The sequence below is a fragment of the Melozone crissalis genome, unplaced genomic scaffold (genome assembly GCF_028551555.1).
Source record: "Melozone crissalis strain CALT ecotype California unplaced genomic scaffold, PUWL_Pcris_2 ptg000007l_1, whole genome shotgun sequence".
NCBI classification, from domain to species: Eukaryota; Metazoa; Chordata; class Aves; order Passeriformes; family Passerellidae; genus Melozone; species Melozone crissalis.
Genome location: NW_026535785.1, coordinates 8,778,061 through 8,803,890, shown reverse-complemented (window position 1 = coordinate 8,803,890; position 25,830 = coordinate 8,778,061). Strand labels below are relative to the sequence as shown.

Sequence of the window (25,830 nt, the reverse complement as noted above, 5' to 3'; positions counted from 1 at the left end):
ATGTAAACGAAATGTTCCCGTGTTAAGGAGTAATTGTGCCATCTTGTCTGGAGGCAGTCCCAGGCAAGAGCTGCTTCACAGGGGCAGAATTAGGAGAATTGGTCCATTGAGAAAAGTATATTTTGCAAATTTTTATTCTGAGTAAATGGGAGCAAACACATTCCTGTGTGAGTGTCTCACTGTTGCCAGGCTGGGTGTTTGTAAGGAAGTCAGAGGAGCTGATGTGCCAGGTGTGCTGGGTCCCCCCTGGGCAAAGGCCCCTCCTCAGGGGGGATGTCCAAGTACCCATTTCCCTCTCAGGGAACATCCAGAATAACTTGTGAACCTGTTCCAGCTGCACACATGCTGAAGATGCCCTGAATGAACCAACCCTGCTCTTCTGCACAGGCTGTCCCCACCGGTGGCTGGGGATGCGGAAGGGGTGGGTGATGTTGTTGGAGTTAAGCCTGTGGGAATTCTAACTGCAGCCTTCATCTGTCCTTGTCATTAAAGTTGTCTTTCTTTCTTTCTTTCTCTCTCTCTTTTTTCCTGCTTCCTCCCTGCCTCGTTGTCCCCTCTTGCAGCAATGTGGACACCAAGGAGCTGTGTGGTGAGTGCAGTCCCTCCTTTGGGCAGCAGCAATCATTGTGTGTATGGGGGCCCTCAAAGGTTGCATGAACCCCAGCAGAGATTGCAGTGCTGTGGAGCTGGGGATCTCAGCCCTGCTGCTGCTGCTCTGCTCCTTGTTCCACAGGAAAATTGGCAGAACCTTTTCATTTCTGTGCAACACAAATGGGGTCAGAGCTAAGCGAGGCACATGGACCCTGTTCAATAACAAGCTGGAGTTTAATTTCTGGAGGTGTTGTGGCTTCCAGCTTCACTCTAAAGTTCAATAATTCATCTCCCTCTGCAAGACCTGTAACATGTTTCTCCCCAGGCCAGCCTTCCTGTTTCCCTGCAGGCTGCCTGAGGGGTGCACTACCTCTGCTGTACCTCCCACAGCTCGCCAAAATTAAAGGCTGAACAGAAAATCTGTGATAATATTTTGTCCCACACCTTGACCAGAAAGGGAATGTTTCCTGCTGGGATTTCTGAAGGGCTTTGCTTCATTAGGAGGTGACTCAAACTGCTCCCTCAGGTGGATTTTTCTGTGGATGCTTGACATCGGGAAATGCTTCCTGCACCCCAGCTTTTTGGGAGGAGATGGGAAGAGAGGTGTGGGGCCTTGCAGAGACTCATCCATCTCTTCTCCCCTCCTGTGCCAGGATACAGAAGAACATATGAAGCCACCTCAGCAGGTTTTCACCATTTACCTTCACCACTCTGCAGCCTTTGGAAGCCTGGCTGGGAGAGGGTTTTGCAGGCAGAGATGGGGTTACTGGTGCCTGTGCCAGCACCAGGCAGTCACTCCTTATTCCTGATACCTTAAACACTTCTCTGTCCATGGGTGTGCCTGCACCAGGACATTGTCCAGAGTTTCTCTCCTCCTGATGTATACTCAACCCCTGCCCACACCCTTTTGAGCATCCCAGCTGGCAGCAAAAGCAGTAACATTTCCCCTTTCCACTGGTTATTTCTGCTTGTCCTTGCCTTGGTAGGCAAGAAACAAAGACTTCCACAAAATCTTTTTGGTTTTCTGGGGATATGAAGGGCTTATCCCATCCCCTCCATTCCTATTGCAGTAGGTCTCCCTGCCAGCTGACCCAAGAAATCAGCTCTGGGGTAACAATGGCATTGTTTAACCCCTCACAGCTTTCTCCATCACTCTGATAAAATCAGGAAATTACATGGCTGTCACCCAGTGTGATCCCATCTCACTGCCTCTCCCAGGGGTGAAGCTGCCAGGAGAGAAGGGAGATAAACCCATCACCTCCTGGGAAAGCAAGGGGAAGCCAGAGAAAGGATCCATCAGCACAAGCTGCTGCCTAGATCTGTTATCTGCTGAATACCTGCCCTTGCCTGTGATTTATTTGCTTGCTTCTGCTCTAAGTATTAAACATAAACCCTCAGTTTGTCTAAATGGGAGCTGTGGTGTCTCTCTTGAAATGGGTTGTGTGTTATAAAATGTTGAGAGCATCTTAAAAGTTATTTCTTGAGCCCTGCAGCTTCACATGAATAAATAATGCTAAAGCAGCAGAGCTGAATGCTTTGTTAAAGTCAGCTCTGTTCTCCTCCCATGTGCTCCTTGGTCAGTCTCAAGGGCTGTGCCACAGCAGCTCCTTTCTCCTGAAATGGATGGCTCCAGATTTTTATTTCAGGACTTAAAAAAAGTCTTTACCTATCAGATCTGCTCATTTTTTCTTTCCCAAGTAGGAAGGGAAAACCAAACAAGCCCACTGCAATGAGAGTGAGCTGTTTACTTATCGTGGAACAGCTGCTGTCAGTCATGCTGTGACATTCCGGTTCTGCCAAAAGCTGCTTCCCTTTGGATATGTTCTCAGACTGTAAATAGCTATAGGCACTTCTAATTAAGCCAAGAAAACCTAATTAGCGGGATTGTTTCCTGAAGTTTATGTCTTGCTGCACTTCACAGAGATGTCACCTCAGTGTGAAACTCCCTGTCCTAGGCTGAGAGCAGCACTGGTGGCTTTTAAGGAACAGCTTTTGGCTGTCCTCTGTGTCCGTCACCAGAAAAGGGAAAGGACAAGGATGGCACAGAGAATGTGTGGCTCATTCCATGAAGAACACGTGATTTTGGGTCCAGCTTGCAGCTCTCTTCTCTTCCTTTCAAGGCATATTTCGCTCTCAAAAGCTTGTTCAACCTGTGACTGTGGGCTGAGGTGTAAATGTGATAGGAGCGTAGGGAAAGATGTAAGGCCAGTCTCAGCTCATACAAACTGGGGTGAATTGGAAGGTATTTGGATGCTTTGAGTGGCAAAGAATGGAAAGGGAATGGAAAGGGAATTTCTTTTGAGACCCCTTCCTCCATGCCAGCAGTAGGAGGGAGAGAGACCATAAACAATCAAATGCAGAAATAGACATAGAAATAAAGAACCTGAGGAGTTATTTTCAATGGGAGCTGCTGGGTCTTACATTTCCTTTTTGCAATGGTCCCAAGCTTCATGGGAATCACACCACTTCCCATCCCTGCAGGACAAATTGTGACTTTGACTGAGGACATAGAATGTAAAAATACCCCTGGAGCCATCCTGTCAGGTTAATGCTACCACCAGTAATAGATCTTGCTGTGCCAAGTAGGCTCGAGTTACATTAACGTGTTCCCATCATGCTTCTCTTGGTTTTCCCAGACTATTTTGCTGACCATATGGGGGACTATGAGGATGTTTTGGCCTCCCTGGAGATGCTGAACCTCTCCATCCTGAAGGCCATGGACTACACCAAACGGGTGAGTGCTCCTTCCTGCACCTCACCTTTCACAGGCTGAGGGTGAGTGGTCTAAAATTTGCATTAACAGAGCACATAAATGTGAAAGGTCCTCATCCTCTTCAGCAGTGCTGTGTGCTCCTGCTCTGCAGACAGCACAGCCTCTGGGTCTCTCAGGTGGGGTTTGGAAGGCATGAGTTGTTGTTAGCATCACTGAGAGGGCTTTTGGAAACTTCATATTACAAAGCTGCCTTGAAATCCAGCTTCCACCTTGGAAGACAACCTGCTTTGCAAATACCATTGCCATGTGTGAAGCTGCTGTATTAGAAACTGGAGGGCTGTGTGCTTGAAGGACTGCGCAGGAATCATGCAAGAACCACAACTGAGACATAATGACCTGGTTTATATGTGCAAAAAAATCCATCATGTGATAGTGATACTGGACTATTATAGACAGTGACAAGAAGTCACTGATCAAGAAGTATATTGAAGTTCATTTATGAATACCTATAAAATCTGAGCTGATTTACCATATAACCATCCCTGCTAAGAGGTGCACCACTCATTTATTGTCTTACCAGGCTGAGAGAAGTGTTTATAGAGCTTTAGTTCCTTTGAAATTATTTTCCTGTCCTTCCACACCACTTAATAGCACAACTGGGCTGTATCAGTGATATTTATTGCCTCAGAATAATCAATCCCTTCTCCTACTTCCACCTTCAACCACATTTGCATTGTTGTTTTGTGCCATGATGAATAAAAAACAGTTTTCCTCTTCACTGGTAGCAGTAAGGTATTACACTGAGGGCCAAGCCAGGGAAGAAGGTTTTGCTTTCTCCAAGCAGTTGGAAGTACTTCCCAATCCAACTACAGCCCTCCTGCAAGCAATCCACATGGGTATCTCCCTTCCATCTATCTTTGAAGCTAGAAGAGAAACTCAAATTACTCCACATTAAAGAAGTGGCAATGATAAGAAGTTTCAGGAGTTAGAATGGGAAATGGGAAATTTCTCTCCCTTTTTGCTGGTGAGTAAAGAGCTTGATTTCCTTGCTTGATCAAAATTCATCCATTTTGATTTTTGTGAGGAAGGCAGCATGGAAAGTGAAGGCACATATTTAACATGTTGATGACTTGCCATTATAAATTAAAGGCAGAAGTCTTTGGCCAAGCACTGACCTTTCTGAAGTGTTAGTGATTTTTATCAATATTATGAAAGGGTTAAAAAAATCAGGATAACACGAATGTTTTATGATTCAGCTTCTATGTTTGTTCATGTCTCATTTATATTCATTATTAGCAATTTTCATGACCATCAGGTTTGCCAACCATGTATTTTAAATAAATGTTAACATGCTAATAGAGATCTTAGTAATTCATTCCAGCTTGCTGTTCGTGGTGCCTTCCACCACTGCTTTTCCAGAGTGATGTGAATATCTATGTCTAATTCTTCCTAATGCTTTGCTAGAGGAAGATGGTCTATTCCCTGCTTATAAATCAGACATCTAAGTATTTGGGTAGATGTCTGATTTATACCTTGGATGAGACATCTGCAGCAGAAGCAGGATGGTTATTCATAAGAAGAACACCTTTCTCCCTCCTCAATTCAGCAAATTGTGGCAGGATTCACCTGCCTGAATTGCAGCAGGTCAAGGTTATTTACCTAAACCTGAGCTGGTCACCCTATCATGATTTTGTGGAGAGGAGCCGGGAGATCTGGAGCACCTTCCTGCTGTGTCACTGAAGGATCACAGCACAGACATTTCCCAGGCCAGGTGAGGGAGGGCTGCCCCAGATCCTCCCATCCCCTCATTTCACCAGCCCCTGGGCTGTGCTTCTCTTCACCTGGAAGATTTTTGACAAGAGAGCAAGCAGAGCAAGGCTCCATCACAGAGAGGAGCTGGCAAAGAAGTATTTAATGAAAAGCACTGTTCCCCACTGTGATTTTGTGAACAAAGTGGTACAAACCTCATCAATGAATTATTCAAAGGCAGGCACTTTGTTCATGTAAAGAAGCAGGGGAAAAAAAAACCCAACAGGAAAGAAGCTGTTGTGGGTGGTAGAGGAACCTGTCTGCAGTGTTCAAACAGGATACATTTGTTTTGGAAGGAAGTAGGGACACCTTCCACTAGACCAGTGGAGCACAAAGCCCCATCCAGCCTGGCCTGGGCACTTTCAGGGATGGGGTGGTTTCCTTCTGATCCATCTTCTCCCCATGTGATGCTGTAACCAAGGGTTCCATGCTGGTGGGGTAGCAGGATGGTTAAAAGATTTAATGGATATTTTTAGAAACACTGGAGAAGGTGAAAGGTGACCAAAGCAGCAGGGTTTTGGTAGAGTCAAGTCTGGTTTTGTGCCCCCTGGTGCTCGAGCCTGTTGCTGTCTTTGGCCTTTTCTTGTGGCCAGATCCTGCAAAGGGCCGGGTGATGATGCTGAACATTGTGAGTTGTGAGCAAACTGCTTTGCTTGTGAGCTGCTCCTGCTTCACCATAATAAAATACACATTTCCTAAGCTGGAGAAAACTATTGGTCATTTAGGAGTGTTCCTATTCCCTCCTTTTCAAACAATGTATTTGGGGCAAACAATAAATGAAGCCTCACCTTTTTCTGTGTTGTCTTTCTGAGAGGTGCCAGCTGACAAGAGGGCATGAGGAACCATGGTATTTAATTGCTGTTTATATTCCTCACCTTAAAAGACAACTGATTATTTCTTGCTTTATAAAAAGAAAAAGCAGCAATTATCTCGTGCTGGAAGAGCTCTTAAAGTATCAGCAGTAATTAGATTCAGTAGTGGAAGGTCTCACACAGCAAAACAAAATCTGTCATTGTAATTATTTTCCAATACAGTGATGTCCATGCTGCACTGAAATCACTGCCGGTGACAATTGGAAATGCAAAGCCAAATTGGAGAGAAAGGAAATGAACTTTGGGGTTCTAAATAAAGCTGACAGCAGGACATGTTCCTCTATAACTCACTTTTACTGTTGTGTAGTGCAGTCAGCAAAGAGCAGAGCCAACATGACAGGGAAGGAGGTGGATTGTGCCAGGGTCAGGGGGTGTGAGGGGTGGTGGGAGCTGGGAGAGCACAGCCAGGGTGGTGCTGTCCCTGTCCCTCCCCAGGTGAGTCCCCTGCCTTAGGGCACAGTGCCCACCCAATGCCTCCACCACCCCTGTCAGCTTTGGGGGTGCCAGTGGAAGTGCCTGGGCATGGCAGAGGTGGTGCTCACCCTCACCCACACACCCCAGGAAATGTGACTTAGCTTGGTAAAAAAACAGTGTGGGGTTTTGAGCCTGAGAGACTCAATTCACAGAATCCACAGAATGACCAATTAGTCTTGTTCCTGTCAGGTCCAGATTCCACTGCCAGCTGCACTGGGATTGCTCCTGCTTCCAGCTTCTGCCAATTAAGCATTTTGCACGACTGACCATGGAAGCATCAGCAAGGCTGACCTTAAATGGTGAAGCAAACTTTAAAAACAAGCTGCAAAGAATCCAAAAAAAAATGCTGAGTGATGAATATTTTCAAGGATGAAGCAGCTCATATTTAAAGTCAAATCATTTTTTTCCTGGGGATGCTCCTGTTGGGCAGCAGACAAGTCTGGTGACTGACCTTGGTGCATGCCCTGTCCCAGATGGAAGGAGAGTGCTTGGAAAGCAAAACTACCCAAAATTAGAGCTGAAATTGCAACTGCCCATGCACATGCCAGAATGAACAGGCTGCAGGGAAGAGTAGGGTACAGCAGGAAGGGTTTATGGAGCACCCATGAGGATCTGAGGGTAGCTCTGGACCAGCTGCTGCTTGGTGTTCATCATCACCTTTGGTCCTGGAGAGAGAGTGAGGATATGTGAAAGACGGTGTTTCACTCCCTGCTTGCTCACTGCCAGTCTCTCAGTTCTCTCGTTTAATGGACCTGGAGAGGAAATATGACCAGGTGGTGACACAGCACACATCCCCTGAGAGCCTTCTCCTGTCAGAGTGCCAAACACCATATGTGTCTTATGAACTGGCACTGTACCCAAAGCAGCTGCAAATGCATTTTCCCCTTAAAACTCATTATTTAGATGTGAGAATAGGTAAATCATAAAAAGCTGAGTGCAGTGACCTTCAATACCAGCTGCTGTTGCTCCAGTAGCAGCAGGGAGCCCAGAGGTATCTCCATACAGGTGAATAGGTTTGCATGTTATTTGTGAGTTAAATTGTTCCTGCAGCAATCCACCCTTCTTGTCTCTGCCTTTGAGATGTATTTGCAGTGAACAGGAGATGCTGGGCTCCTGGGGCTCGTGGAGCTGCTGCAGCAGATGTGCTCTCCCTGCTGCTGGTGCCAGGCTGACCATGGGTCTCCCCCAGTTTTCAGCCCCCAGCAGCAAACTGCAAACTGCACTTGTTGGAGCAGCTCAGTTACAGCCCCAGAGCAAGAACCATCTGCCAGCAGCCTTGGATGCTAAAAATGGGGGATGGTATTTTTTGTTTTACAGCACAGCCCAGATCAGCAATATAAAGTGCTCTTATTTGCATTCTTACCTGCCACACTTAAGCTTGCCAAAAGTGATGTTGCTCTTTTTTGAAAGATGACACCTCGAGATAAAATAGTCACTAGAAATAATCCTCAAAAAGAACATTTTCCTCCCATCCTCCAGCTAACCTTTTATCTCAGCCTTTCATTTAACTTGAGCAGGTTTTCTCCTGCTCTGCTGGATGGATTTGGTGCCCACACTGAGGGTGTCAGGCTCCTGGGGCAGGGCTGTGCCATGTCAGGGTATGGACCCATGGCAGGGTGGAACAGCAGCACAGTGCTGGCAGTTCTGAGTTGTGCCCAGCCCAGAAAATGTGAGCTGCTCAAGGCTTCTCACAAACCTCATGTTCTGGCCTTGCCTCAAGGTGGTTAAATGAACAACAGCTGAAAACTTCTGGTCAAGGTTTGAAGGCCATGGGGTGCCACTGCAGTGCAGCACAGCCAGGTCTGAAACAATCCAAAGGTGCAGTTAGAGATGTAATCATGGTGATGGGTCAGTGAAATGGTAAAGGATGAGTCAACTCTCCATGTGTTTTGAATTATACAGTTCTGAACAATTTCTGTGTCAATTTCTATAGCAAAAACCAGATGCTGATCTCCAGAAAAGTTATGGAACTTTATAGTTGAAGAACAATCTGAAAGGAAAGGAGGTGCTCATTTAGCTTCTCAGAAAATAGTTCTGAAACTCTTCTCTGAAGCTGATTTAAGAAAATATTGCACCACAAATTAAAACAAAATGTGGTTCTTCAGTTCTGCAAGAGCTGAATTTTCCCCAGCTTTTCAGTTCAGACTCCAGACCACAAAGCTGCTTCTCCGTGCGATGCCATCCGGAGCGATTTTCCTGCCAGCTCAGCAGGGCTGTGCAGGGGATCCACCTGGGCTGCCAGACTGTGGGGAGCAGGGACTGGCAGGAACATGAATCTTAAGGTCTCTCATGGAACTTATTTTTAGATGAAGATCCTCATTCACTGCTCTTCTGCTTGTCTGTTGCTGCCAAGTTCATGTCCCTCCATTCTCTCTGAAAAGGAAGAGCATCTTCTCTGGAGGTCTTGCTTGTGCTGTCCAGGCTCCAGCTCTCATTGACCTCCTGCAGGACATGATTTTCCTCCTCTTCCCTCCCATTTTAGGTCTGTTGCTCCTGGGATTTAGGTAAATTGTATGGTGAAGGTGCCAGTGCTGTTATCTTGCCAAATAGTCTGAGAGCAGCTTTGAAAGGAGGGAGCAAGTCAAAGCATGAGCATGTGGCACAGCCAGGCTGAGCCTTCAGCAGCTTGACCATCCCACACTGCTACATCTGCAGGGTCCTTTGAGTAGGTCCTGTTTGGAAAACAAAATCTGCACTTTCCTGGGAAAACTGAAATAAAATCTGTATCAAATTGCTGCCTTGTGGGTACTAAACACAGCTAATTAGGAGCATGTGTGAAGCAAAAGGCTGATTTATAGGGAGGGTGTTGAGCAGTGGGAGGCCACACTCCCAAGCCTGTTCCAAGCCTGCTGGGTGAGGGTGCAAAGGGGCCAGAAGCCTCTGGATCCACAGGTGAGCCTTGGGAAGTGCAGCACAGCCCCTGTGTGGGCCAGCAGACACCTGTCCTTCACATCCCTGTGGCTGCACCAGAAACGATGGATCCAAGGCAGCAGGGAGGTTCTCTGATAGTGAGAACAGACAAGTCCTGTGATAAATTGCTTGGGAAGGGCCCATGGCTGGAAACCTTCAGGACCAGACAAGGTAAGCATGAGATGAGAAGAGTCCAACATTGAGATTCGCAGGAGGAGGATTTTACAGCAAAAAGTTTTCAAATCCACATGATGCTGTTGTCATTTTTTAAATCTGAACAGGTGTCTCATTTGGTTTTTTAGAGCTGTTTCGGGAAGGCTGAGGGTCTTTCATATGGTAATGCTTTCATTTATCAACTATTTAAATGCCTGTTCTCCTCAGGTTTCTCCTACTGATTATGTGCCAGGCAATCAGTTTTGGCTCTGCTTTGGAAGGGATTTGAAAGTCGGGGGGAGGGAGAGGAGAAAGAGGCAGGTCTGAGTGTTATTTTAATTATAAGAAAATATCTCTTGGAAGCAAACAGGCAATTATGAGCAACGAATTTAAATCAGCCACTCAGAGATTACAGTGCAACACATGCCTGGTTTTTAAAGGGCTGGGTGGGTGGAAGATAACCTCCCCATCATCCTGGGTGAGGCTTGATGGGTGTTACATGGCATGGCAATAGGTTTGTTGTTGGGTTTTGCTTTTTTAACTGGAGGAAAAGTGTGGGTGAAACAGAGTTGCCTTTGGCTTCCAACTGAAACAGCATCACTCTGTGGGTGTGCTTGGACTGTGGTTATTAACAGTTGGAGAAGTCACCAGTGTCCCCAGGCGTGGTAATTGTCAGCCAATTTGGCCAGTCTTGCTGGAAGCCAGCCCTGGGAAGCCTTGTTGGTCAGGTTGTAACCCTGTGAGGCAAAGAGAAGGTGTGGGGAGGTCACAGTGGGTCTCCAAGTCTGTGGTGGTGCAAAATAATCTATATTTTACATCCTGTAGTCTTAATGAGCTGAATAGTGACCTTTAAAAATGCCAGCAAAGAGGCTTTGAGATGTTCAACAACATTAAAACTCTCATTCCCCAGTATTTGGTCCCTACCAGGACATGGCCATGAGACCCCATTTTTAAGCATTCATTTGCAGTGTCTGGTGAGGGAAATTTGGCACTGGTTGGCAAATCCAAGCACCCAACAGCATCAAAATCCCAGTTATGCTTTGCACAAGTAACACATCCCAGGGGTGTTTTCATTAATCTGTGCCAGAATTTGGGCGATTTTGGGTGGGTTCCTGTGGAAATCAAAAGCTGGAAGCACTGTGATGGGGCTTTGAGCAGCCCCTGTGTTGGCTGCCAGGGTGTGTGGGAAGGTGCCTTACAGACCCATGAAAAGCCTGTGGTGTGGAGGAGGGGGGTGGATTTGGGGTTTGGACCTCAGCCAGCAGACCAGAGACCCAACCCCATTATTTCCTCAATAATGCACGCTGTCCTTTCCCCACTCCTCTCTCATTTTTGAATGTCTCTGTTTCATTTCCTGCTTTGTCAGATCCTGAGGTTTCTGACGCTCTCCTGAGAGCCATCATCACAGAAATCTCAAGGCCATCCTTTCAATGATGTTTTCACACGTGCTGTTCATTGCAAACACTCAGGCCCCCCTGTTTGCTGCAGCAGAGGTCAAGGCCAGGCAGTTCAGCAAAGAGCTTGTCTGGAAACGATGGATGGGAAAGAGCAGGCTTGGAGATGTGCAAGAGTTTCTGGCACAAAGCAGCTTCATTGAGCAGCAATTATTACATGATCTCCATAAATATTTTAACTTCTCAAGCTAAGCAAGGAGGAAATAACTCTTCAGGGTGGAATTAATAAGACTAAACCTCATTTAATCTCACTAGGATAGTCTGACAAATGTTTTAGTAAGACAATGGGAAGGATCCCTTTATAGCTGGTCTTTTTAATGGTTTGTTTTTGCAGCCCTGAAGAAGACACGTGCTAGAGGAAAACCTGAGGGACTGTTAAAAAACCTCCAAGCATGTGCATTTCTGATTCAGATCCTGAGAGCAAATCTCACAGCTGGGCTGGCAAATGGCCAGTTAGTTAAGTGGGAGAAATAAAATCCCTGTTGTTTTGATTTCAGATCTATTTGGCTTACCGGCCTGTCAAAAAGCATCAGATCTTCACGAACACCCCAATTTTCTCTGCACTGGCTGGAATAGCTTTGTACCCACCACCCATCCATCCATCCATCCATCTATCCATCCATCGTGCATATAGGGAGTTCAACTGATTTAAATGAATGTGGGAATCACCTGCTTGATTTTTCCTAAAGCTGAACCAAGATTATAGGCTGTGGTTAGGTAATAAAAAATCCACCATTTAACTACGCATCCTCTCACAGCTTCAGCATCACCATCACCTCCACTGTGTGGTGCATTTCCCCCAGAAACACTGTGGCTGTGAGCAGGTTTTCTTATGTCAGACAGAAGTCATTAAATGCTGCTAATTGGATGCTCAAGAAGCCGTCAAGAAACTAATGCTCCCATTCCAAACCAGGGTGGAGAATCAGTTCTGTGATCAGTTTCCCCAAAGGGTTTTTTCCATCAGTTCATTTTTCTTTTATGATTTAATACAGGAGATAAAGGCAGGGATGAAGGCCCTCTGGGTTCTCACAGAGCTGCTCCAGTTGCCATGGAAATAACCCTTGTTAATAACTTCACCATGAAACAGGGATAATTTGCTTTGGGGAGCTTGGGGTGCTCATGTTGTGCTGCTGCATGCTCAGATCACCAGCGGTGCTGGGACCACTCCAGTCCCATGAGTGTGGTCATTGCTGATGGAATGCAGGGAGCCAGGACATCCACCCCTGTCTCATGGCTCCAAAAATTCAGTCATTCCTCCCAGAGGAGTCCCATGCTGGGAGATGTGAGCACGCAGGGACAGAGTGCCCAGCAGGGTTTTGCCTGGGCAATGTGCTGTCCCAGCAGGCACTGATGAGCGGGAAAGAGTCTGGGAAAAAGTGATGTTGCTGAGACTGGGTTTTGGGGAACCTTTTTTTCACTGCAAATGTTTTCAGCTCTGATGCTGAGTGGCTGGCTTCAGGCAGAGCTGGGGAGGTCAGTGGCCACTGGGCTGGCCTTGGTCTGGTTGGGCTGGTGTTGAACTGGTTGGAGTGGTGTTGAACCAATGCTGGATTGGTTTGGTCGGTGTTGGACAGTCTGTGCCAGTGTTCCTTTGGTTGTGCCAGTGTCCCATCTGTGCTGGTGGCTGTCATGAGGTGGAGGAGCAGGGCAGGGCTCAGCAAGGCTGTGTTGGGAAAGGGGCCCTGGGTGCTTCAGGCAGATCTGTTGTTCTATTAAAATATTTTTAGATGCTCTTTGTCTTGAAAAAATTTGTATTACCAGGGAGCTACTGTTAGTCTAACAGCATGTTGAGCCTTGTGAATCATTCCAAACCCCTTTAACTTGAGTGAACTCTCTGAGCAGGGGTCTCCAAAGCACAGGACACACTTTTCATACCTACATGCACTGGCTGCAAGGCAACAGTAAAGTAATGTAAGATCATGCTAAAGAGAGAAACTACAGGCTTTGGGTAACACTGTGGTGACATGGGAGGGGACCAGGGAGGGCTGTGGGCCAGGGGCCGCACTGCGCAGGGACCCTGGTGGTGCTGCAGGTGCTGCCCTGGCACTCACCAGGTGCTCCCTGTGTGTCCCTGCAGGTGTACGAGAGTGGCAGCAATGTGGACCAGTTTGTGACGCGCTTCCTGCTGAAGGAGACGGCGAACCAGACCCAGTCCCTGCTGAGCTCCGTGGAGAGTGCTGTGGATGCCATCGATGAGCAAACCAACCCCTCCAGGTCTGCAGCACTCCTGCCCTCCTCTGGTGCAGGAGGGTGGGAGGGGAGGAGGAGGAGGGTGCTTTTGTGGGGTGGGGGAAACACAGCAGACATTGTGCAGCAGCAAAGGGGAGCTGAGCCTTTCTCTTTGCCTCCCTTCCTGGCTTCCTGAACTCTGGGGGCTTTTCTCCACCGCTCTGTCCTGGCCTGTCCCTCCCTCTCCTGCAGTCCCCAGGGTGACCCTTAACAAGAGCGCTGTGTGTGGGGATGCAAACCAGGGGCAGCACTTGGCACCTGGCTGGGCAGCACTGGGTGCACAGGGCTGTAGCTCTGGGCAAATCACTGCTCCCACCCAGGGCAAAACACAGCCTGAGGTGGGCTGGGGACAGCCCACAGGGACAGATTGCCATGCCAGGGATGCTGCCCCTCCTGCCAGAGCACCCAGCAGGTGTCACCATCTATTACAGCAACCTGAGGAGGTCGCTTGGGGTGAGAGAAGGATGAGAATCTTGTTTCTTGATCAGAAGGCTGGATTTATTGATATAAGATATATAATACATTATAACTATACTAATAGGAATAAAGAGAGAAGTTGCAGAGGCTTGCTAAGATAAGAATAGAAAAGAATCTATAACAAAGTTGTGTCCAGGGACTCTCTCCCCAGCTTGCTCCTGTGATTGGCCTTTAATTATAAACACATGGAACATGAACCAATCACAGGTGCATCCTATTGCATTTCACAGCAGCTGATAATCATTGTTTACATTCTTCTTCTGGGGCCCTTGCTTCGCAGAAGATGCACAATCCCAAAGAAAGGATTTCTATGAAAAAATGTCTGCGACAACCATCCAGAGGGAAAGGGCGCTTGTGCACTGAGGACAGGCAGCTCTGTCCCCTTGTCCTGTGAGGGGCTGTCCCCATGCCAGCAGCCCAGCACACACCACTGAGCTTGGGCAGCACAGAGGAGACCGTCTCAAGATTTCCCGAGTGCTGCCAGGGCTAGGCTATAGGAGTGGCAGCAGCAGAGGCAGAACCTCAGCACAGCCCCCTCGGTGTCAGTGTCACACAGCTCCCCAGAGTGCCACTGTCACCAGCTCTAATCAGGACAGGTTGCCATGGAAACCTGTGTGTTTGTCAGACCAACCCTTCTCCTGCTGTTCCTTCAAACCAGGAGCTCTTGGAATGCTTGCAGGGGGATGTTTTGGCTTCCCAAAGCCATGAGCGGGCAGAGAGACACATGGAGAGTGGAAAATCCCAGCTCCCTCCTAAGACAGACTCTGTGGAACACAGTGAGACCTGGGCAGCTCTGCCACCATCTCACCAGCTTTTCCAGCAGGAATGCTGTGGGTTTCATCATCTCACATCCCTTTCTTCTCCTTGTTTTGTGGCAAACCTTGTACAAAAAGAAGTAGGAGCTCCTGCAAAACAATGAAGAGGAAACAAACCCAACATCAGGCAGAGCAATTAGAGCCCATGAAAGACTTTACTGGCTTTTATTTGCTGAGGTGTGGGCCCAGATCATAATGGGGAGTATTGTAGTTATTTTCTCATGAAGATAATAGCTAAAAAGAAAAACAAATCCCACAAAAAAATTATCTCCTGCATCCACATGAAGACAAAGAGGTGGCCTAAAAAGCACAAAAATAAAGGGCTGTAGAACAAAGTGCAAAGGCAGAGGTCCAAGATGGAGACACCTCATTAAATTCTGATTAAAATAAATCTCTGCCTGTTTTTGCCTAATTTCCTGTCTATTGACAGGGGATAATCCAGGACCAGCAGTGGTATAATTGCACAGCCTGTAGCAAAGGGATGCTCCTCCACCCTTTATTGTTGTTCCTGCTTCCTTATCTTGGAGATGTTCTTTGGGACCTGCACACCGTGTCCCTGTGTATATGGTGGAGCCCACACTGGCTGATTTACAAGGTATCTGGGGAAGGAGAGCCCAGCAATTGTGCTTAGGAGGAGCCAGGTGCCAGGGGAGGGACAGGAGGGCAGGGAGATGCTGGCTGGTGTGCTGCCCATTGGGCACTCAGCATGTTGTCCCCAGCTGGGAGCTGCTTGACTAACAAAGAGGAGCCAGGGCTCCCAGGCACCTCTGTCAGCAGTCAGCTGGCACAGAGCTGCTCTTGCTGGAAGGAAACACTGGAAATCCTTTGAGCTGCTCAGCCTCTCCCTCTGTGGCACAGGATTCCTGTTGGTGGAGAAGAAAGGAGAGGGTCATTCTTCCCCAGACCCATTCCCCTCTCACTCACGTGGATGGCAGCTGCAAACCCTTGTGAGGATGGCAGATCTCTCATGTTCTCTGGCTTGCAAATAAATGAGGTCCTGGGAGGAGCACCAAGGACCTGGTGCTGGATGGTGATTATGGATGCTCCATCTGTGGAAGTGTTTCAGGACAGTTTTTTGGATCTATGAGAAACCTTCAGGCCAAATGGGCTTTGTAGACCCAGACAAAGAAAGCATGCTGGAGGAAATGATACAGTGGGTGTTTCCACTCTCCAGGAGAGCAGCAGCTGCAGTTTGTTAGTGGGATACACAGCCTCTGCTCATGGGCAGTCTGGGTGGCAGCAGCTTTTCTTGCCTGTAAGCCACCAAAGGCATTGGACTGCAAAACCAGCCCCAGTAAGGTGCAGCTGGCTGGGCACAGGGGCCTGAATGCCCCATGTTGCAGGTGTCTGTCTAGGACAGAAAAAGGCCCTGAAGGCTGCTGGTGGTGCCAGGAGGGCTGTGCTGTTCCATAAGCAGGAAAGTGATGGCTGCTGGAAGCAGCCCACTGACATTCCCTTGTTTCTGACCCCCTCCAAGGGCTCTGGCATCATGGGCAGAGCTGCCAGAAAGGAGGCTCCAGTACTGGCTCCCCAGGCTGGCTCATGCCACTCTGAATGCCAGCTCTGCTGTCCTGACACCCTGTGTGCTCTCTGGTTGCAGACACTACCCCAGCAAGGATGGTCACGGCCTGAGTGACACCTGGTATGACAATTCTGTCCCCAGCTACTCTTCCAGCACCTGGATGGTCCCCAGGGAGCAAGGAAAGAGCCTCCAGGCTGGTAAGTGCTGGCTGCCTGGGGTGGCTTGGAGCACTCAGGGCCCAGCAGGAGCACAGGGCTCTCAGGGGGTGCCTGCAGGTGCCCCTCAGTCCATCAATGTCTCCTGGCTCTGTGCAGGTTCCCCTGACACCAAGGCAGAGGGGCTGGAGGGGCAGATCAACAGGCTGGCCAAGCTGATTGGCAAGTTGGAGGACAAGGTAAGGGCCAGTGTTTCCTTGTGTGAGGCTGTCCTGGCATCCCAGGGACCTTGCCCCAGCTGTTTTGCGGCAGGGATGAGGATGGGGTGTTGGGAATGTTGGCTGCAATGGGAGCAGAGGGAACTATTGTGAAGGGTCCTGACTGGAGGTGCAAGTGGCTCTTGGAGCCGGTTCCCTGTGGAAGAGGGGGCACAGTCATTGCAAATGGTGGGGACAAAGAGCCACCAAGCAGGGAGGGACAGCAGCCTCAGGCAATCCACACCCCCTCTGCTGCTTGCTGCCCTTTTCCCAGACGCTGTGGTTTGACCTGCACCAGCGGCTGTCGGACAGCGAGAGCACGGCCTGCACGGTGAGTGTGCCCGAGTACCCCATGGGTGCTGGGGTGCCCCTGCAGCACAGAGCCACACTGGGGGGTCACTGTGTTCCTGTGGTCTCACATGCTGTGTTTGGGGGCCCTGCAGTACCTGCTCCTGGTGAGGAATGAGATGACGGTGTCACACAAGCACCTGGGCGAGTTCTGCAGCTCCCTGAAGCAGTACCTGAAGAGTGTGGCCGGGGAGCGGGACTGCTTCCAGTGGGTACCAGCAGCAGCTGCCTCTTGGGGGCTGGGGAGATGGGGCTTGGTGTGGGATGGAGTGGGGACCAAGCAAAGGACTGAGGAAAGCAGCCAGGATTTGGGGTGCAGTCACACTCAGCCACCAACACTGCTTTTGCATGGGCTGGGGAGTGCTGGGATGGTGAGGGGGCTACCCCTACCCGGGCTGCTGGGGCTGGGTCCCCCCTCAATAGCCCACCCGAGAGCACACCTGTGGCTGCAGAGGGGGGTGGGGGATGGCTCACGTTGGGGGCTCACCCCCTCTCCCTGTTTCTGCCAGTGTCACCGCAGTGAAGCTGCCTGATGGGGTCACCTTCATCATCTATGAGTTCTGGGAGACCGAGGAGGACTGGAAGAGGTAGGGAGGGGATGAACAAGCCCATTTTGGGAGGCTTGGGTGTGGAGGGCTGTTAGAGCAGCTGAGCCCCAAGCTCTGTCCCATCTGACAGCAGGACTGAGGAGCTGTCTGTCTGTCCTAGGGCTGTCCCTGTAAACAGGACAGGGGGGTTGGGGTGGGTCTCTACACCTCCCAGCCGGGAGTGCCTTTGGATGTGGTGATGAGAGGGGTCGGTGTCCTGAGCCAAGGCAGGGTGCTCTGCACAAGGGGAAGTGAGCAGGATTGCTGGCGCCCAGCCCTGCCAGAGCTGGGTGCTGTGGGGGGCTGGGATGGTGTTTCTGGGGGGGCTGGGTGTCACCCACTCTCTCCCACCTGGGCACAGGCACCTGCAGAGTGCCACCTGCAAGGGCTTCCAGCACGTCAAGGTGGACACGCTCAGCCAGCCCGAGGCCATCTCCAGCGTGGCCGTGCCAGGTAGGAGGGCAGCCACTCCAGAGGGTGGGGGACAGGGACCCCTGTCCAGCCAGCACCTCTCCAGTTTTGGGGAGCAAGGGTGGGCAGGGGGCATGGTGTGAAGGACAGCACGGGCTGAGCTGGCAGGGCTGGGGGTGGGTTCAGGGGCTGGGCAGGTGTGACCCAGCGATGTTCCCCTGCAGCTGCCTGGTGCACCCTGAGCCGAGAGTGACGGTCAGTGCAGGGGCCTGCCAGCATCTGTCCCCTCTGCGATGCCTGGGGGAGGTGTCAGTGTGACCTGGCTGCAGTGAAGGAAACTCCCATGTGTGTGTGTCCCCCACCCCAGAGAGTTCTCCCTCAGCCCCCCACCACCTGGGGCACCTCTCCCTGGTGTGGGTGGTCTCAGGGGAAAGAAGGACTGCCAGGGAGGGGCTGGCAGGGTTTGGGGAGGGGGACATCCCCAGATATAGGTAGGCAAGGAGAGGGGCAACGGGTGCAGGCAGGCAGGCCCCAGGAAGGAGGGATGGGAGTGGGAGGCTGGAGCCCCCCCTGAAAGCAGGGAGCAGGTTGGGGGTCTGTGCAAGTCCCCAGAGGCCACCCCAGGAGGAGACTGGGGGGTTGAGGCTGTGCCTGGTGTGTGTGTGTGCCTGCAGGGATGGGGACCCATGCCCCAGGGGGAGTCAGGGTGGTGGCAGAGGGGGGGTTTCCCTTCTCCCTAGGTGCCCCTTAATCCTTTCCAGCTGTGGGGGGTCCCCAGGGGTTTCCTTTGCATGTGCACAGTTGCAGCTGGTGCCTTGTAGGCGTGAGAGTGGCTGCCTCCCCTCCCTCCTGGGGTCTGTACTTTGTGTGTCTGTCCGTCTGTGCCAATCCCACACCCACCCCGCCGTGCGTGGGGGTCCCTCAGCGTGTGTGGCACAGGACCTTTGCCAATTCCCTCTCCTGTCTTTATTAGCCACTGTGCAACGGGGACGGTGATGCCAAATAAAACCGCCATGGGATCCAGTGGTGTGGCTGTGTTGGGGTCTCTGTGCGGGGCAGGACGCTGGGGGTCACGGTGGGGTCACAGGGGGCTCTGAGGTCCCTCAGCGCAGCAGCCCCAGCACGGCCAGGGCAGCGCTCTGCCCGCAGACAAAGGCACCGCCGAGCACGGAGAGAACGCCCCAGGCGATGAGAGCAGCCCTGCAGCGACACGAGCAGAGGCTGCCGGGGTAGAGCTGACCTCAGTGACGGCCACCCCTGTACCCCAGCTCCTCTGGCTGTGCGGCTCCCTGCAGGCTCAGCCTCCTCTGCCCTGCTCCCCGTCGATGGCAGAAGAGCCTGGCAGCCCCTGCCCACTGCAATGACACACAAACCTCGGTCAAAAAGCCAGCAGATGCCACCACGCGATCATTCCCAATTCTGCTGTGCCCAGTGGCCCTGCTGACAGAGCAGAGACACACATCCCCCACCCTGTGCTTGGACACAGCCCCTTCCACAGAGCCCCAGCTCCATCCTGTCCCCACGTGCTTCCAGCCCTGTCCCCTCCCCAGAGCCCTGAGTCTGCACCTCCCTGGTCCCTCCTCCCCGGGCACACAGCCCACCTTGCCCCAGACCAAGCCCCTGCATGCAGCACTCACCCCAAACCAGCTGCTGCTCTGCTGCAGGGTCCTCAGCACCGTGCTCCTTCCCAGACTGTCCTGGGCAGGCTGGGACTGTCCCCTCGCAGTCTCCATCGCCCCAGCTCATGTTGTCCCCTCTCCTCATGATGGGCTCGTGCTCGGGCAGGTCTCCCCAAGGGCCCTCCCCAAGCTTTGTCACCCACCTGGGTGGCCCTGCTGACCTTCTGCCTTGGCCCCTCCAGCACTTTGGCACCCTTGGGACACCCTCACCCCTCCCCAGATGTTCATGGGTCCCCAGAGCACTCTCCTGACCAAGACCCCAATGTCCTGGAGTGCTGCCTCCACTCACCACATAACCTCCATCCTCCCTCAAAGTCTGCTGCTCCCCCAGGGGCACCACAGACACGCTAAAGTTCACACTTATCCCAAACTCACCAGCACCATGTCAGGTCCCCCTGACATGGGCTGCTGTGCCCCAGCCCCTCCAGACAGGAGCAGTGATGGGACACACTGCCCAGGCACAACAGACACTGAACACCTGATGGCCTCCTGTCTTGGGGCACCCTACTGACCCCCAACTTGACCCCACCCCAGTCCCCACCGGGTGTCCCAGTGCCACCAAACCCCACAGCTCTTCTGGCCCTAAAGTCACTCTGGTATCTGGGCACCTCCTTGATGCGTGGACACAGCCCTGGCATCCAGGGGCATTCCCAGAGCACTTCCCTCCACACCCAAATTCTCCTCCTTGCAGGGTTCCCACCTGGGAACTGCCCAGGGGTCTGCCTTGGCCACGGCCCATGGGACACCACACCCTATCCCTGTCCCTTCCCTTATCCCCACCACCAAGCATGCAGACACTCACTTTTTGCGTGGCCCGAGGCTGCGGGTCCCAGTCAGGCACACGAGGCACAGCCCTGCTGTCAGTGCAGAAGCTCAGCCCCAACACAGCACCCCTCACTGCACTGTCCCCCCTAAGCACAGCCCCGCACCCCCAAAACAGGGCCAGGACAGGCCACTTCCCCTGCAGCAATGCCCTTGGCACCAGTGTCCCCCCACTGCTTTCCTCCCTCCCCGTGCCTGCTCTTGCCTGGGAAGATGAAGATGAAGAAGGCGCTGATGCCCCCAATGAGCTCGATGACTTTGCCGATGTCAGGGACAAAGAGGGCGATGCCCAGCGTGGCAGCCATCCAGGTGACCGTCAGTGCCACCCGGCCCCGCCGCTCGCGTGCCTCAGACACCGCCACGGCCCCGCGCTTCGGGGCTGCCCACAGGTCCTTCACCACGGACCTGGGAGGGAGGATTGAGGGGCTGATGGCACCCAGGGGAGCTGCACTGGCTCGGGGGACACCCAGCTTGTCACCCTCCCCTCACCTGCCCAGCAGCACCACAATGGGGTAGATGGTGACAATGGAGACACCAAAGAGCAGGCGAGCGACGATGACAAGCGGGTCATTCCCTGGGTAGGACATCAGGACATCGGACGCCACGGCCTCGCCGAAGGTCAGGTAGCCATAGAGCCCTGCTGACAGGGAGTGGGGGTGGGCGGCTGTGCAGTGAGCAGGACAGAGGAATTCTGAGGAGAAGGGATGAGCCAAGGGGAGAGGGGAACCCCAGGACAAGGAGTGAAGGGTTTGGTGCTGGGGTTACCAGTGAGGGAGTAGATGAGCAGGCAAATGAGCATGGAGAGCACAGAGACGGTGACCCAGTGGGAGAAGCTCTGGTTGCGCATGCTGCTGTAGATGGCCACACATGCCTCGTGGCACTGCAAGGCAAGGGGATGGTGCTGGGGCCCCATGCAGGGACAGCCCCCACCCCCAGCATCCTGTCTCACAGTGGGTGCCCTGTCCCACTCTGCCCCATTCCCAGCACTTGTGTCCTGCCCCACAGCACCTCTGGTGACAGCAACCTGCCCTTCAAGGGTTGGCATCCCTATGGTCTGGGATGCCATGGGGGGCTGCCAGCACTGCCCTGCCAGCTGCAGCCAGAGGAGTCAGGATGACCTACCTGGAAGCCAAAGCAGATGGTGGGAATGACACTGAAGATGGACGTCCAGGACGAGGACCTGTGGCATGTGGAGAGGAAGCACAGAACAAAAGGCATGAGGCTCTCATGGAGAAGAAACCTTCATGCCATAAACTGGGCGGACTGGATTGCACCCTGTGGGAATCTCTTTCCCAGTGATTCTGGGAGAAAGGGGTATTGCTGTCATGAAACCTGGGGCTGGGAGCTACCACCCACTGTGAGTTGCCCACAGCTCACCCCCACCACACACAGGGCCCAATGCTATTCCTGCCCCACCTCCAGCCCTGCCCCCATGTCACTGCTCAGGCCATGGAGCTCAGGGCAGGAGGGACATGGGGCTGACCCTCCTACCTGGAGGGCTGGGGTGGCTCAGTCAAACGCAGGCTCTCTGCCTGCAGGTAGTATTTCAGGATGACAACCAGAGTGAGGTAGCAGGCAGCCAGCGTGCCCAGGATGCTGTCAGGATATGGGAGAGCATCAGCACACAGCCAGGAGGAAGGGAGGAGGGGGGTTCCCACAGGTTCCTGGGAGGAGGTAACCTGGGGTACAGGGTGCCTAGGGGTGGGCCACCACAGGGATAGCCCAGGTGGTACCTGGAGTACTTCTGGAAGCCAATCTCCCTGGGGACAGAGAGTGGGAAGATGACGAGGACACAGAGAGCTGAGAGGGTGAAGCGCTGGTCCACGTACCAGGGGGGCAGCTGAGGGGCCCCACTCAGTGTCCCGTTGGGGTACAGGGAGTCACACACTGTGGGGGGCAGTGGGGGGTCAGCTGCACCCTGAAAGATGGCCCAAGGAGGTCGGGAGCATCACACCATGGCAGAACCAGGGAGCCCCATGTCTTTAGAATTTCCAGGAAAACCGTGGGGGTGACCCCAGCCCACGTGGGACCACCTTCCCCCCACTCCCCAAGCAAGCCCCAAATACAGTGAAAGGAAACAACTCACGTTTCTCCAGCTGGTCGCCCACCACCCTGAGGAGGGCCACGGAGATCATGAAGAGGTTGAGGAGGAAGCAGACCTCGCAGAGCTTCCCCACGGCCGCCCCGCACACGGCCCGCACCACGCCCTGGTAGGTGGGCTGGGCGCTGAGGGCCGCGGCATAGCCCAGCACGGCCAGCCCGCTCACCAGGAACACCAGCGAGCCCTGCGGGGACAGAGCCAGCAAGGAGCGCCACATCCCCTCCATCACCCCCAGAGCAGGGCAGGACACAGCAGGCCCATGGCCAGGGACCAGGTCACCGGCCAGATCACCTTGTGGGCCTGGGTAACAAAGGTCAGCAAAAGATGGAGACACGGTGGTACTTCGGGTTTAGATTTGGGATTTTGGGGCATGTACGGGAGCAGACACCCACTTACTTTGAATTCAGCTACAAGCCAGCTACAAGTGTGGCTTCAGCTGCAGAGAGCATCCCTCAGGTGGCACCGCAACACCACCCTAAGGATGTGGCGGGGGTCGGGACGGGGGTGCCGCACGGAGGGGGTGCCCGCAGCTCCCCGAGCACCAGAGCAGGTGCGTCCCCTCCCTCCCCGGAGCGGCGCCCCTCGGCTCCCGCCTGGGCTGCCGCAGCCCCTGCCCCCGAGTCCCCCTTACCAGCTCCACCAGGAGGGCGGGAACGGCCCCGCCGGCCCTGCCGAAGGCCCAGGGGAAGCTCAGCAGCCCCGCGCCCAGCGCAGACTTGAGCAGGATGAAGACGGCGCCGGCGGAGGAGAGCCCGGCGGAGCGCCCCGCCGCCGGCAGCAGGGGCCGGCCCTCGCCCGCCGCCCGCTCCATCGCGGCAGGGCTGTGGCCCGAGCGCGGCCCCTCCGCAGGGCCCCGCGGGGGCGGCGCGGGGCTGCGCGGACCCCCCGCCCCCGCGGGGCTGGGGAGGGGGCGCCGGGGGCCGGGCGGGAGGCGGCGGGGGAGGCACTGGCAGGAGCCCAGCCGCGGACAGCCCCGTCCCCCTCACAGCCCCGGCCCGCTCACAGCCCCGTGCGGCACCCCGGCCCTCAGAGCGCTCCGACGGAGCACAGCCTACCTCGTGCTCTCACTATCCCCGAAATCATCACCACAGGGCTGGGCGGACTGAAGCCACCCTCATCCCGCTCTGTTCACCCAGGCATGAAACTGCCACCAAAGGGCATTAGGGAGTGCCCCGGGAAGGGTGAAGGAAGGCAGCTGCAGCTCACACCCCTCACAACGCGCTGGGTGCAGGATGAGGCCAGCACCCCTGCATGTCTCCCAAACACCTAAAAGGCCACTGGTGCTTTCCTGCACTGGGACACTCTGGAGAGGAGCCATCCCATCCCGCTGCTTGCTGCACACAGGCCAAGGGGATGCCAGGATAACAGGATGGGGTGACTGATGCTGCAGAGGACCTGCACGGAGAAGGTTTCACCCCACAGGAATGAGGCGCCCATTCCCCACACGGGAGACACACAGCAGCTCTGTGCCAGTCCTGCCACATGCCACTGCCCCAGGGCTCAGCACACAGGCCCTGGCCTTGGCTGACAGCCCCTAATGCATTTTTGATTTCCCAAACATGTGCCCTTCTGATCTTGGTAAGACGGATAAAGAGACTTTAAGCAGCTGCTAGGAGGAATTATGGATGGCTAATTGTGCCTGCCACCTCCATTACATCTCTGCCGCCTACAGGGCTTATAAACACTTAGAAGGGCCCTTCCAAGCCTTCATTAGCTGCACACCAAAGGCTTCGGAAATAATTGGCCTCTATGACTTAGAAATTGGCCACTGGGCTGTAAAATACCAGCCACTGGGAAAGGCTCTTAATTCGGACTGGTGCTTTGATACAGCTTGATTCTGGTTTCAAGGCTGCAGTGGAGCTCTAATCTCTCATTAGTGCTGTGATGAGGAGCAAGTCTCCTCATTAGCATCGACCTGCGAAATGGCACCAAAGCTTTCCAGTCTCCCTCTGATGGAAGAGGTGCAGCTCAAACCAGAGAAGTGCAGCTCATCTGCCACACCAACACAGCAGCCCCAGACAGCTTCTTTGCTCAGTGGCTCTGGGCTCCCTCCCTTTCTCACATTTATCTGGGTGCTCCAGCCCCTGGGCTGCAAGACATAACCTGAGGGTCCCTGTGGGTTGGCAGCTGTACCTGCTGCTGGGTCCCTGTGGCAGGTGGAAAAAGGGCTGTTAGTGTTTTCCACATTATTGTCTTTGACGACTGTAGAAGGTACAAAAATGCAAATGGACAGTCCTTGTTTCATACAAATAAAAACACTGATCACAATTATGCTTTGCTACCTGCCATCCCTTCTGAGGGTTTGCCCTTGAGATTTCACACCTTTACTGATTTTTATAACCTGGACAAGTTGCACGGCTGCTGCTGGCTGGTCCTGTGATGGTCCTCACCCATATGTCACAGCTGAGATGCTGAAAACCCTCTCCCTATCATTATGGATCTGTGTTCAGAAAGGGAGGAGCAAGAGGCTCCTCTGGGATGGCACAAACAGCCCAGCCTTGGGACCATCTCCTCAGCCCTAACAAGCTTCCACTTACAGCTCCAAAGCAAAAGCTCAGTGCCCTCTCTGCCATGGCAACAGAACGTTGCCTCTCCCAGTGCATCCTCCAGAAGAGAAGTGCTGGAAAAAGGCAACCACTCTTCAAGTTAGGGAAAACTGGTTTGCCCAATCTTTTTGCAGGACACTCACAAACCCTATCCAAGGCTCTACGACTAAATGGAGCAAATATCTCTCCTGCAGTGCACTTCCCACAGCCCACCCCCATCCCTGCTGGTAAGCCCTAGGAGGATGGGTGCAGTCAGACTGCCCAGCAGGGCTGTCCCTGCCTCCTCCTTCTCCAGCCATGCCCAGAGCTGCCCACAAACTCACCCAGGAACATTCACCAGAGCACACTGCTTACCTGCCCAGGCTGCCATTCCATTCACAAATACAGCAGCCACCAGCTCCTGGCTCCTAGGAAAAGGTGCTCATCTGGAGCAATGATGAAAGCAGTTGGCAGGGAGAAGCTGACAGCTTCACTAGGAAAAGAGAGAACCTATTTCAATTATGGCAACATTAACTGGCACTGCACAGATGGGGAAACTTGTGCCTGCATCCTTATTTAAGCCAGTGACAATTCACAGGCTTTCAAGCAGGACAAACCAAAGGAGACTGGGTTTTCATCTCTGTGACACCAGACAGTGCTGTTAGGTGCCATTCCCATGACAGTTTTGTGTACAGCTCTTCGAGAGCTCTCTCCTTATGTGCTGCAGAGTTTTGAAGGTTTCCAGAACTCTGTGCTCACTCAGAGCAAGCACTGTTTGTGTGACTGCCCAGTTAGTGCTCCAAAAGAAAGCCTGCAACTTGGGATACCACTGGTAAGGACAAAGATATAGTGGGAAGAGAGGTGACATGAAAATCTTCACTACCCAGCTATTTGCTCTCTTTGACTGCAAGTGGAAAGAAGAGCCA

At 52.8% G+C, this 25,830-nt stretch overlaps 2 protein-coding genes across 2 annotated transcripts in view; one reads left to right on the top strand and one right to left on the bottom strand.

Annotated features, from left to right (window-relative positions):
* The window catches only part of NECAB2 (N-terminal EF-hand calcium binding protein 2), a 71,281-nt gene extending 53,223 nt beyond the window's left edge, over positions 1 to 18,058 (top strand). The window contains exons 4-13 of the mRNA XM_054269322.1: positions 564 to 589; positions 3,228 to 3,325; positions 13,054 to 13,190; positions 16,098 to 16,216; positions 16,334 to 16,413; positions 16,706 to 16,762; positions 16,875 to 16,987; positions 17,289 to 17,366; positions 17,728 to 17,819; positions 18,002 to 18,058. Of these exons, the coding sequence (XP_054125297.1) occupies positions 564 to 589; positions 3,228 to 3,325; positions 13,054 to 13,190; positions 16,098 to 16,216; positions 16,334 to 16,413; positions 16,706 to 16,762; positions 16,875 to 16,987; positions 17,289 to 17,366; positions 17,728 to 17,819; positions 18,002 to 18,030 (829 nt within the window). The 3' untranslated portion in view covers positions 18,031 to 18,058. The remainder of the gene's footprint in view (positions 1 to 563; positions 590 to 3,227; positions 3,326 to 13,053; positions 13,191 to 16,097; positions 16,217 to 16,333; positions 16,414 to 16,705; positions 16,763 to 16,874; positions 16,988 to 17,288; positions 17,367 to 17,727; positions 17,820 to 18,001) is intronic.
* An 807-nt stretch (positions 18,059 to 18,865) lies between these two features.
* On the bottom strand, positions 18,866 to 23,190 carry SLC38A8 (solute carrier family 38 member 8). Its single transcript, XM_054269456.1, has 10 exons — positions 23,011 to 23,190; positions 22,365 to 22,563; positions 22,012 to 22,165; positions 21,770 to 21,874; positions 21,401 to 21,458; positions 21,044 to 21,158; positions 20,768 to 20,918; positions 20,484 to 20,683; positions 20,259 to 20,310; positions 18,866 to 18,977 (listed from the first exon to the last, which is right to left on the bottom strand). Exons 1-10 carry the CDS (start codon positions 23,188 to 23,190, stop codon positions 18,881 to 18,883), a joined length of 1,311 nt encoding a protein of 436 aa, XP_054125431.1. The 3' UTR covers positions 18,866 to 18,880.
* Between the last annotated feature and the right edge of the window lie 2,640 nt (positions 23,191 to 25,830).